The 12,396-nt window shown below is 39.4% G+C and overlaps 1 protein-coding gene across 6 annotated transcripts in view; it reads right to left on the bottom strand.

Moving 5' to 3' along the window:
• Positions 1–12,396, bottom strand: part of REXO5 (RNA exonuclease 5) — a 38,701-nt gene continuing 26,305 nt past the window's right edge. For 3 of the 6 annotated variants that reach the window (XM_043560341.1, XM_043560339.1, XM_043560340.1), the window contains exons 14-20: positions 8,644–8,748; positions 8,031–8,168; positions 5,330–5,422; positions 4,481–4,697; positions 4,063–4,250; positions 2,966–3,084; positions 1–267 (exon numbers count right to left, since the gene is read on the bottom strand). In XM_043560341.1, coding sequence (XP_043416276.1) covers positions 186–267; positions 2,966–3,084; positions 4,063–4,250; positions 4,481–4,697; positions 5,330–5,422; positions 8,031–8,168; positions 8,644–8,748 — 942 coding nt within the window. In that variant the 3' untranslated portion in view covers positions 1–185. The remainder of the gene's footprint in view (positions 268–2,965; positions 3,085–4,062; positions 4,251–4,480; positions 4,698–5,329; positions 5,423–8,030; positions 8,169–8,643; positions 8,749–12,396) is intronic. The other 3 variants (XM_043560344.1, XM_043560343.1, XM_043560342.1) reach the window with 3 other exon arrangements.

Below are 12,396 nucleotides of genomic sequence, written 5' to 3' on the forward strand. Positions count from 1 at the left end.
TGCTTGAATTGTAGGCATTTATTGAAAATTTGTACATGCCATATAAACGTTAGGACTAAACTTCTTAGGTAGTATACCATTTCCACAAAAGTTTGTCTGCTGGACAGAGAGGCTGCAGCCTGACCACATTCTCTGCCACTGTCCACAAAGGTTGATAAATGGCACATGGAAAATGATGGTCAGACTCACGAACATATTTTTGGGGTGGTGCTTTCCTCTTCATCTTTTATTCCCATCAGTCCTAGGCCAGAGAATGATCCATGAGTGCTGCAACAAATGAGTGAAGATAGGTTTCTAATCCACAGGGTTGAAAGAATGGTTGCAGACTCATAGGTAAGAGGTGGTAAGTTATTTTGGATACATGTATGGGCCAGAGGACAAGCAGGGAGACAGTTTATGGAAAGCTGCCTACTGAAAATGATTCAACAGAAAGAATACTGACCAGTCCCAGAGGCCTAGAATCAATTCAGCTCTGCCATTTAACAGATGTGAGGCACATCTCAACAAAAGGTGAATAACCTCAAACTGAGGCTATTGTCTTCAACTATAAAACCATTAAATACTTAAATTAGGATCTCACAGGGCTTTTGTGAGGACTTTAGACAATGATTGATAAAATACATCATTTCCTCATATATCATACAGATCATTCACCATGTACCAAGCATTATTTTAAGCACTATATGCATTCTCATTTAATCCTCAAAAGAGCTGCTGTACCTAACGTAGGTACTGATGCAGGTACAATTGTTACGTCCACTTTTCAGAAAGAACCAGGCTCATAGACCTAAAAACTCGCTCAACAAGTTGAGTGACAAAATAATGCATATTGTAAAACACTTGGTACAGTTTAGAATTTAGGAGTCAACATTTTAGTTCCCTGCCACCTTGTAGTGAATATTCAAAGAATTGGGTTGGAGGGCTGAGGAGCTACCCAAGGCAAATCAGGTGGAAATGAGCAAAAACACAGAATCTGTCACTACCTGATGTCTGAACTTATGCTAACAAGCACTAGCCTTTTGGGCATGGAAGACTGGAGCTTTGAGTGCTGGAGAGTGGCTCTGGAGTCAGGCCATCAGGGTTCAAATCGTAAACTGTACTTATTAGCTAGTTGTGTGGCCTTCAGCAAGTTGCTTAACCTGAACCACTTTCTCCACTTGTTAAATGAGCACTCAACAACCTCAACTGAAAACACATGTAAGCATTTAGCACAGTGTCTGACATTAAGGGTTTGATGAATTATGGCAAATAATGCAATATTTAAAATCTTCATTTTAGCATCTACTGGAAATACAAGGATTAAGAGTTGAGTCAGGCTCCATGCATGAGGAAGCCTACATTCTCTGCTACTCCTTCTTCCTGTGCTTTTAACCCTTTCCCAGGGCATTGGGATCATGGAGACAGTTGCCAAAACAAGGCCCAGAGAACTTGGTCACACAGCAAGCTTATAGTTTAAGGAAATGCATGCTCAACATGGCTGTAGAAATCAAGATGTAACTTAAGAATTTTTTTTTTATTTTAATTAGGCTCCACGTGTGGGGGTTGAACTCCTGATCCTAGATCAAGAGTCACATGCTGTACGGACTGGACTAAGCCAGCCAGGCACTCCCTTAACATGTAACTTTTAAAAGAAAGAAGTAACATCAGGTTTCCTTACTGTAGGCTTTTTGCTATTTCCAGAGTTTTTTCCTGACTTGTTAGATGTGTCTTAGGACCTTTTGCCTTAGAACCTAAGCCTTTTTTGCTCCCTGACCACAATGATCCCTTCCTCAAGCTCTCATCCACTGTAGAATAATATCCTGGCCACTTTTGGAAGGAGAAAGCTTTGGCCTATTCTTAGCTTAGTTTACATACACAATGGAGAATCTAAGAATTCTACCTAGAACAGAAGACCCTTACTCTGCCCCCACCTCCACATACTGGCTCTGACAAACTATCTCAGGGCAAGTCAGTCTGTTCTTCAGAGTCTCTGCTCTTAACCAAAAAGATTTTTTGGCAACTTATGGTCACCTTGTGCTGTTAACCTCCACAAAAGTCTGTTTATATCAGTCTAAGATTTTTTTTTTTTTTTAAATGTAAAGACTTAATGGCAGCTTCTGTTCCTCTCAAGCTGCCCAAAAGGTAGCCCATCTCACTAGTGGCCCTAAGATGCATGTTACAAGAATTTTATGACAGGAAATTAATGTCTGATCCCATGTTTTAATGCCTGAGGCATTTATGTTCTGCCATCTGGGACCTTGGGGCTGGAAAAGAATCCTAGAATGTCAAAATTTTACGGAAATTTTTCAGAAGTAAATACAATCTAGTGATTTTCAAACTGCTCAAAAGAGCTACAGCCCCCCTTGCCCCCTTCCCCAATATATATGCTCATCCAACTACCCACTCACTCATTTAGAACTGCCTATCTTTAGCATTAGGATTTAACAGCAATTTTTCTTTTAACGAAAAGATTTTATAGTTGGAAGGCTTGAAAAACACTGATCTCCAAATCTCTCATTTTACCAAAGGGAAATTGAGACCCAGAATGGGAAAGTGGCTTGACCACCTGTCAGGAGATACATGAGTGGCTTGACCACCTATCAGGAGAGCTGGGACTGGACCCAGAGTTCTGGTCCATTATTCCTCAGGCTTAGAATCAGCAAAACAGGCTCTCTTTGGCAAAGAGGGAGATGGTAGAGAAGGCAGGAACACCTGAAATGTGAGAAAGATCATATCTGGTCTAGGCCTTTCCCTAGAATTTTTTGACTTTTTACTCAAGTGGGGTTAGGCAGATGCCTCCTGTCCTATAGAGGCTGCAGGCCCTAAGACCTCTGGCTTTAAACTGGGATGAGCTATCTCCTTGTGGGACTAAAAACAGTAATTGTAGGACATATACATGTAAAATGGATAAAGAGAACATCAACAAAAGGCCAACGGCTGAAGTCCAGGAGCCAGAATCATGAAGGGACAACCCTTCAGTCCTTACCTCTTGGTTCCTGGCAATAGGATGAGGCAGAGAGTGCCCGGGCTCAGGCTGTGGTAGAGCTTTCCTATCTTCCGGCCCCAGCGCCAGGCTGCTATCTTTGGGTGGTCCACCTTCAGAACCTACAATAAAAGTCATGTGTTAACACTCAGCCAGAGTACCCTATGCTCACCTGTGGAGAGGCTGCAACTTTAAAGGGTTTGAACTGTGGGGTCCCAGGAAAGGCTCTACAGAAATCTTCTATATGAAGCTAAAGCCCATACTTAAGGGTTCTTTGTCCATCCCTGCATCCCTAGTCCACAGGTCAGTTTAGTAGGAGTATTCTGTGTGGGTCTTCCAGGGCCCTGACTTTGGGGAACCACCTCACTAATGAGAGGCCCAGACTAAGGAGTCTGGCTCCTGTCATGAAGTATCTTTGTGACCTGGGAAAGTCACTTACCAGCTCTGGCCTCTATTTTTTAAGTGTGGGAGATTAGACTAGGATAGAGTTCCCCAAACTTCAGCCATTCACCTTCTATCTTCACCCTTCTGCTTGTGTATCCCTCTAATATTTTTCTTTAACAGTGAGTCAGTTTGTTCCCTCACCTCATTGAAATAATTTATCTAGAAGTCACAGGTTCAGTGTGATTGCCGTGTATACTTTAGTGTTAGAAAAACAAGATGTTAATATATAAGTGGGGGGATAAAAAGTCCATCTATGACCACTAAAAATGATCTTGTATATGTAACTACACTTTGAGAAAAGCCTTGAATTACTAAAGACGTGCCCAGCTCTTTAACCTCCTCCTATGTTAGCAGGCCCTCAAAGTACCTTGAGAGCCATCTGGAGGATTAAAAGCCTGATTTTAGCAGGTATGGAGGAGGCAAAAGTGTAAGACATTTTGAAGAAAAATGTGTTTAGGTCTGGAAGAAGCTGGAGAATGAAATAAAACTAGTGCCAGGGAAGGAAAAAAAAAAGCTCAAAGGCTTTAAGTGTCACTTGAGCTGGACTCCTAACTTCCGTAAACATCAGAAGGCCAATCAATGCCTAGAGACAGTGAACCAAGACCGCTACCTTTCCCCTCTGACCCCAGGATTCACTCACTCACTCACTCACTCACCTGTAAGGCCTGCTGCTCTGAAGGGGGAGGTATGACACGAACCCCTGGGGTCCTTCTTGATTCAGGAGGTATGCCCCTGAGCCAAGCATGGAGATGCCTGGGGGTTAAGGCATGCCTGCCTTTCAGCTTCCAGTCCTTGCCTTTGAGAATGTTGAGAGCCCTCTGGGCACTGCCAAAAGTTTTGAATTCTGAAAGCAAGAATACCCCCTTCTGTCACTAAGGGCCTTTAAAAAGCCTGATCCCCATGGTACCCATCCAGGTTGGAGCTTGCCAGGGCCAGGAGAGGGCAGAATCAGCTGCTGACCTGGTCCAGTCCCCTAGGAGGGCTTATTTGGTGAACATTTACCTTTTCTGACCTGACATTATCACCATCCCTAATCTCATTACCCCAAGATTACATTGCGTAGTTTAGACTTACTCAGGAAACAGTATTTTTTTTGCTTTCCACTTTTAAGATCTTTAGGCAAGATCACAGCTTCCAGGCCAAGGAAGATGTTGGACTGCTGCAATAGGTGTTCTTTAAAGGTTTGGTTCACTCCAGACAGGTATATAGTACCTCGGTTCTCAGAATCTTGTTCTAGCTCCTTCACAAGAGTGCTAGAGTCAAGAGTGAGCTCCGTCACAGGCCTCTGCACCTAACCAAGGAAGATGGTATTAGTGGTAGCAAGTCACTACTTCAACTTCGAGGCCTATTATATACTAGCAGGTAACTTAATTCTGCAGTTTCCTTATCTATATAAAGAGGTTAATGATAAATGCTGCAGAGGACTATGGTAGAGACTTCTGTATTAGATAAATAATACATAAATGAAAATATTTTTGTGTAAACATACTCTCCTCCCTTTCCTCCTCCCCCGAACACCCTGCAATGGAAATGAATTACCTGATTTCTACCCCAATGAAATTATTTGCATAAGAAACTTAAAGACACCATTTGATCTCTTTAAAAGTTAAAGGAAAGGGCAGCTATGGAAAAACATCCAGAATAAGCCTTTTGAGGTCTAAGTAGTGATAAAGAGTACAAGGAAGACCCCAATGTAGCCCAGGCTGATTATGACAAGAACAAAAGCTGTCATGTTTTACGGTCACTGCTAGAAGAATGCTGGGCTTGGCTGAAGGCTTTCCATAACACAAAGTCTTGTGTTTGTTGGGCCTCTTGAGGGCATTTCTCAAGGTGGTGTTATACACTAGGGTACTGTAAATACAGGTCATGCTAGGTCAGGGCTGATTGAAGGGTGCTGCTTTTTGCTTTCTCTGACTACCCTACCTTGATGCAGGTACTTTCTACCAGAATGCCATCCAAGGATTCTATGGCCAGCTGGGCAGCTTCCAGAACTTCATACTGAATACACAGATGTGGCTGCAGAAAAAACAAGATTTTATCTTTGCTTTCTAGGCTCAAACTATTAAAGAAGGGACTGGGAAAGGGCCGTAAACTACTGGCCAGAGCCATCAGAATAAATGTTCTCTTTGCTGTGCTGGGCTAGACAGTGATCGCAGATCACCTTTAGGTAAAATCACCAAGGTTCGTTAAGTGATTTCTCAGACAATAAGTAACCTTTGTTAGTCATTTAAAATTGAAGCCTTCTCTTCCTGGGTGGTATCAGCAAAGCACTAATAAATCTTTAGTACCCAACTTGCTTTTCATATTATGTATTATGAACCACTAAAGTCTTCATTGCAAGTCACAGAGACTAATTTTGTCTTGTTAGCTTAATTTCACACAGGCACCTTTCTTATAAGCTTGGGGAGGTTAAGTGCTTCCACTGGATAGGCTGCATCTTCAAATTGACTGCTTTTCTGCTTAATGATTGAGGTATAGCATCATCATGGAGATTAAAGTGCTCCCAGAGAAAAGCTTCATGATACTAATTTGGCAAAAGAAAATAAAACAATTGGACTTTATCAGAATTAAGAAGTACATCAAAGGACACTATCAACAATGTCAGAAAGGAACCCTAAGAATGGGAGAAAATATTTGCCAATCACGTATCTAGTGTAGACTTCATATCTAGGGGCGCCTGGGTAGCTCCCTCAGTTTGGCATCCAACTCTTGATTTGGGCTCAGATCATGATTCCAGGGTCATGGGATCGATCCCTGAGTCCTCTGTACTGAGCATGGAGCTTGCTTAAGATTCTCTCTGTCCCTCTGCCCCTCACCCTGCTTGCAATTGTCCTCTCTCTCTCTCAAAAAAAAAAAAAGCATATCTAAAATACATAAACTGATAAAACTCAATAATAAAATATCAACCCAATTAAAAATGGGCAAAAGGACTTGAATAGATAATAGGTATTTCTCCAAAGAAGACATATAAAAGAGAGACAGAAATGCAAAAGGGAGACAGAAAAAATAAGTGTCAGCTGGAATATGGAGAAACTGGAACCCTTGGTACTCAGGGAATGTAAAATGGTGGAGCCACCGGGGAAACCAGTATGGCAGTTCCTCAAAAAATTATACATAGAATTGTCAATTATATACCCACAAGAATTAAAAACAGAGACTTAAATAGGTATTTGTACATCCATGCTCAAACATTATTCAGAGTAGCCAAAAAAAGGAAACCATCCAGATGTCCATCAACAGATGAATGGATTAACAAAATGTAGTACATCCATACAATGGAATATTATTTAGCTTTGGAAGGAATGAGATTCTGAAACGTGCTACATGGATGAACCTTGAAGACATCATGCTAAGTGAAATAAGCCAGAAACAAAAGGACAAGTACTGTATGAGTACACTTATGTGACATAGACTAGTCAAATTCATAAAAACAGCACAATAATGGTTACCATGTCTTGGGGAGAAGGACTGGAATTCTTGTTTAATGGGCACAGAGTTTCAGTTCAGAGTGATGAAAAAGTTCTAGATACATTCCAAAACCCCCAGTAGATGCCTGAAACCAGAGATAGTACTGAACCCCTGTATATACTATGTCTTTTTCTACACATAAATATCTGTGATACAGTTTAACTTACAAAAGCACAGTAAAACATTAAAACAACAATAATAAAATATAACAATATACTGTAATAATGTTATGTGAATGTGGTCTCTGTCTCAAAATACTCTACTGTATTTATCCTTCTTATGACGTGAGACAATAAAATGCCTACTGGTTAAGATGAAGTGAGGTGAATGACTTCCACAGGCATTGTGAGGTAGTGTTAGGTTACTACTGATATTCTGACGATACATATGTTAGGAAGAAGATCAAGTGCTTCTGGACTGTGGATAAGGAGGTACTACTGTACTTAGTAACAGAACTGTACATTTCAAAACAGCTAAAAAGGCAAATTTTATGTAGATTTTACCAAAAAGAAACAAAAATCAAGACTTCTAGCAAGAAATTACAGTCCCTTGACATATCCTTTTTATCCCTTAGGTTCATCTTTCCGGGGGATATTTCTATTTATATTTTTAGGTATAGGAAAGACATTAATAAAAGATTAGGAAAAAGCACATTTTAAATATCTAGGATTCTGTACTTAGATCACTTTGTAAGATAGATTTTTTTTATTAAAAAAATTTTTAATGTTTTATTTTTGAGAGACATAGAATGTGAGTGGGAGAGGGACAGAGACAGAGGGAGACACAGAATAATCTGAAGCAGGCTCCAGGCTCTGAGCTGTCAGCACAGACCCCGATGTGGGGCTTGAGCTCACGGACCACAAGATCGTGACCTGCGCTGAAGTCATGCTTAACCTATTGAGCCACCCAGGTGCTCCATGGAAGATGGTAGATTTCTTGATTCTCAAAACAAAACAAAAAAATCAGAGGGTTGGCAATACTAGGTACACATCCTTGTGGGTCAAGAACTGCTTCATCAAACAGAGCATGACTCATACTCCAGTTGGTGACAGTCAAGCTCACATCAGTAATATTTGTTACCTGAATGGCCCCAGTAGACATCTGAATTTCCAACACTAATCCAAAGGTGAAAATCTAAGTTTTCCTGTTTCATTACCTGATGGGTTTCAAGAACAAGAGACATTGACCGGACTGGGCCAAAGCTCTTAAAAAGCTTCTTCACAGCCCTGAGGTTGCAATTTTTGCTAAATGGCCCAGCATAAACAGTTGACATCTCTGTCCACTTGCTCCTCATCTATAAGAAAAACAATACAGCAAGGAGGTGAATGTGGTAAGAGAATTAAATCAAATCTAAAAAAATCGTGGGTCAAAACATGGGATAACTCTGATTCAAGAAATTTCTCAATACACTTGCCAAATGCACAAAGATTTGTATACAAGGATTTCATGACCACCCTATTTGGAATAGCAAAAATTTATAAAGCACAAATGATGAACAGGTATACAAATTGAATACTATACAGCCGTTAAAAACAAAGATTGTGTACTGACATGAAAAGATGTACATGATACACTTAAATGAAAAAGTAAAGCTGCATGATAGTATACACAGTCTGATTCCCATTTTTATAAAAATGTGTTTTCCAAAATATTAATACAAAGAAAATGGAGAAATATAGAGCAAACATAATAAAGTATGCATTACTTTCCTTTATGCAGAGAGATTATAACTCATTAAGTAAATCATCTAGCACAACTCATTTACTTACCCTCTTGTTCATCTCCTCAGTGAGTTTGTATGAAAAAGGTTCAAAAGAGAACTGGACGATGCTGAAGGGAAACAGAGGGATTTCCACTCTGGCCTGCTCAAGAACCTGCAGAGAACAGCAAAGCCTGGATGAGGCAGGAACCTAGTGGCTCCTAGAAGTGAGCCACAATAATATGAACAAGGTTGCCTTTTTTACCCATATTAAAAAGCAATATGGGGCTGACTTTAAGGTCTAGAATAAAATGGTGACCCCATACAACTTTCTAGAAAACAGTAAAGAGAATGATTAACATCACACAGGATTCATGCCTTTAGGATTACTAAGAAAAAGAGACTACTATAACCAAATTATCTCTAAGAAATAAGTTAAATCCCAACAGAGCTCCCACCATTTCATACTGTTAAAGCCTGTGAGTAAAGACAGCAAGGAGAGGAGACTTAAAAGACTGGAAAGAAATCAAGAGGCATGGAAGTCTTAGATGAAGTACAAACAAAATCACCCCCGAAAAGAAAAAGCACAACTGAAAGCCAAAATAATGAACACATGTCACGAATTTGATATTTCACAACACTTGACTAAAGGGAAGAAGCTTGGCAGCCTCAGAGAAATGCTTTTGGGGAAGATAAGCTCCATAGAGAAGAGGTAATACCTCCTTAGAGACACTGCAGTGAAGGGAAAGAAGGAAATAAGGGAGGAAATTAAGGATCCTGGCAGAAAGATAGTAAGACTAATGCCACCCTCTCCCAAGAGTATTATAAACTCCTTATTCTTTCCAGCACAGTATCATCCTCAAAATAAGCACTTAAAAAAAAAAGAGAGAGAGAGAGAGAGGCATCAGCAAAGTGCAATACAAGGAAGCTTCAGGCCCTTACTCTCCCACAAACACCAAGTTAGCAATATAGGCCAGAATACTTTTGTGTATTCTGTGAGAAACCAGTTGAGAAGCCACAGCATTTAGACCAACATAAAATCAAGAAAGGATTCTATGGAAAGGAGTAAGAAAATTTGTGGTGTTTTGCATGCTCATTCATACCCCTCCCCCCATCCAACCTAGCACAGTACAACTCAGAGGAAACCTCCCCACACTGGGAGATTCAACATTTTGGCTTGTCTTGAGGCTGCCTCAGGGACTAGTTTCTGTCTCACTTGACTCAAAGCACTGATGGCACTGGCAGCATTGTTTAGAAATTCCTGAAAAGGAGTGATGTCAGTAAGGTCATCAAGTAGCAAGCTTCAGGCCCTCATTCTTCCACAAAGACACCAAATTAACAATAACAAAGAGACCAGAATACCTTTGCAAGAACTCAAGAAACCAGTTGAGAAGCAACAGCACCAAGACCAACAAAAAAACCCAGGGGTTTCAGCAAAAGGGAAAGGAAAATATGCAGTTTTATGTGCCTACCTATGTTCCTCCCCATCCTAGGAAGGATCCACTGGAGATCCTCCCACTGGATGGAAATAAGAGTGGACTCTGCATCCAATTTTATGACTAGTCTAGGGTCGCTGAGGGACTAGTTTCTGTCTCACCTGACGTAGAGAACTAACAGGACTAGGACTGGCAGCCTTGTTTGGAAGCCAGTGAAAGCAAATGCAATCACCATAGCACATTAGAGCCACAGTTTCATAGGAGATGCCAAAGGGGGTAAGAGATTATGAGCATTGAGAAGAAACAGACAAGCTCCTTAGGGAATCTGAGATAATTAAAAGTACTCACGTAAGCTCCGAGACGACACATCCTCAAATTGGTTTGAGAGGTCCTGGAACCTCTAGCTAGGCTATTTACCGAAAGTCTTCTGCTCCATGATGCCAAGCCATATGATGGCAGAGATAGTTGGTTCTTTTCCAAATGGTTAGATCTCAACAAAGAAGATCACAAGGCATACAAAAAATAGGGGGAAATGGCCCAAATGAACAAAATAAAATTCTAGAAACTAAACCTAAAGAAACACAGAATGAACTAAAAGAGAACAACACAGACAACTAATGGAAATCAGCAAAATGATGCATGAACAGTATGAGAATATCAACAAAGAGCAGCCATAAAAAATGAATGAAATCCTGGAGCTGGAAACACAGTAAGTGAATTGAAAAATTCACTAAAGGAGTACAACATCAGTCTTGATTAGGCAGAAGAATGAATTAACAAATGTAAAGACAGATCATTTGAAATCATCAAGTCAGAGTAAAAAAAAAAGAAACAAACAGATCCTAAGATGGGACAATATCCAGAAGACCAATGTACATACAATGGAGTCCTGGAAGAAGAGAGAAAGGGACAGAGAGCTTATTTGAAGTAACAATGGCTGAAAACTCCCCAAATCTGAAAAAAAGAAATGGACCTTGAAATTCAAGAAGCTCAAAGAACTCCAACCAGGATAAATCTAATAAATCTAAAGAAACACACACAAAGACATATTACAATCAAACTGTCAAAAGTAAAAATCAAAGACAGAATCTTGAGAACATCAAGAGAAAAGCAACTCCTTGCATAGGAGGGAACTTCCTTAAGATTATCGGTGGATTTTTCAGCAGAAATCTTGCAGGCCAGCAGAGTGGTGTGATATATTCAAAGTGCTAAAGAAAAAAAAATCAAGAATACTGCAGCCAGCAGGACTCTGCTTCAAAAATGGAGGGAAAAAAAAAAAAAAAAAGCTGACGGAATTCATTACAACTAGCCCTGATCTGCAGGAAAGGCTAAAGGGAGTCCTTCATGATGGAAGAACATTAGACAGCAACAAGACGCCACATGAAAACAAAGTTTCCAGTAAAGGCAAACACGTGGTCAAATACAGTAACCTCTATTACAGTAATCTTGGTGTATCAATTCACTTTTAATTCTTATTCAAAATTTAAGTGACAAAAACATGAAAAAATAACTATTCCTATGTTAATGAATATATAATCTATAGAGATGTGATTGACTAATTATTAAATGCATTCACTTAATCATTTTCAAACTCTAATTTATTGGTAACTTTTCCTGTTTTTTTATTTTAATTTTTTAATTTGAATATAGCTGACATACAATGTTACATTAATTTCAGGTGTACAACATAAGTGATTCAACATCTCTATACATTATGCTACACTCACTACATTTATCACTGTACAATGCTAATACAATATCATTGGCTATATTCCCTATGCTACATCCTTTACATAAAGGTGCAATTTATAACATCAATAACATAAAATGGGGAGAGTGGAGCTTATAAAAGTAGAGTTTTTGTATGCAACTGAAATTAAGCTTTAAGATGTTTTAGGTAGTTGTAATAACTATAAACAAAATATTTATAGAATATACACAAAAGGAAATGATAAAGATATCAAAATATGTCACTACAAAAAAAAATCACAAAGGAAACAAAGGAAGACAGTAGAGAGGAAAAGAGGGACATGGCACTGGCATAAAGACAGACATTTAGAACAATGGAACAGAATAGAATTCAGAAGTAAAACCTTGAGTATATGGTCAAATGATCTTTGACAAAAGTATATAGTCTAACAAAATGGTACTGGGAAAACTGGATATCCACATGCTAAGGAGGGAAGTTGGAACCTTGCCTTACACCATCTATAAAAATTAACTTAAAATGGATTAAACACCCAAAGGTAAGGTCCAGAACTATAAAACCCCTAGAAGAAAACATAGAGGAAAGTTTCATAATAATGGATTTGTCAATGATTTCCTGGGTATAACATCAAAAGCACAGGCCACAAAAGCAAAAATAGACAAATGGGACTACTTAGTTC

Source organism: Prionailurus bengalensis, chromosome E3 (genome assembly GCF_016509475.1).
Source record: "Prionailurus bengalensis isolate Pbe53 chromosome E3, Fcat_Pben_1.1_paternal_pri, whole genome shotgun sequence".
Taxonomy (NCBI): domain Eukaryota; kingdom Metazoa; phylum Chordata; class Mammalia; order Carnivora; family Felidae; genus Prionailurus; species Prionailurus bengalensis.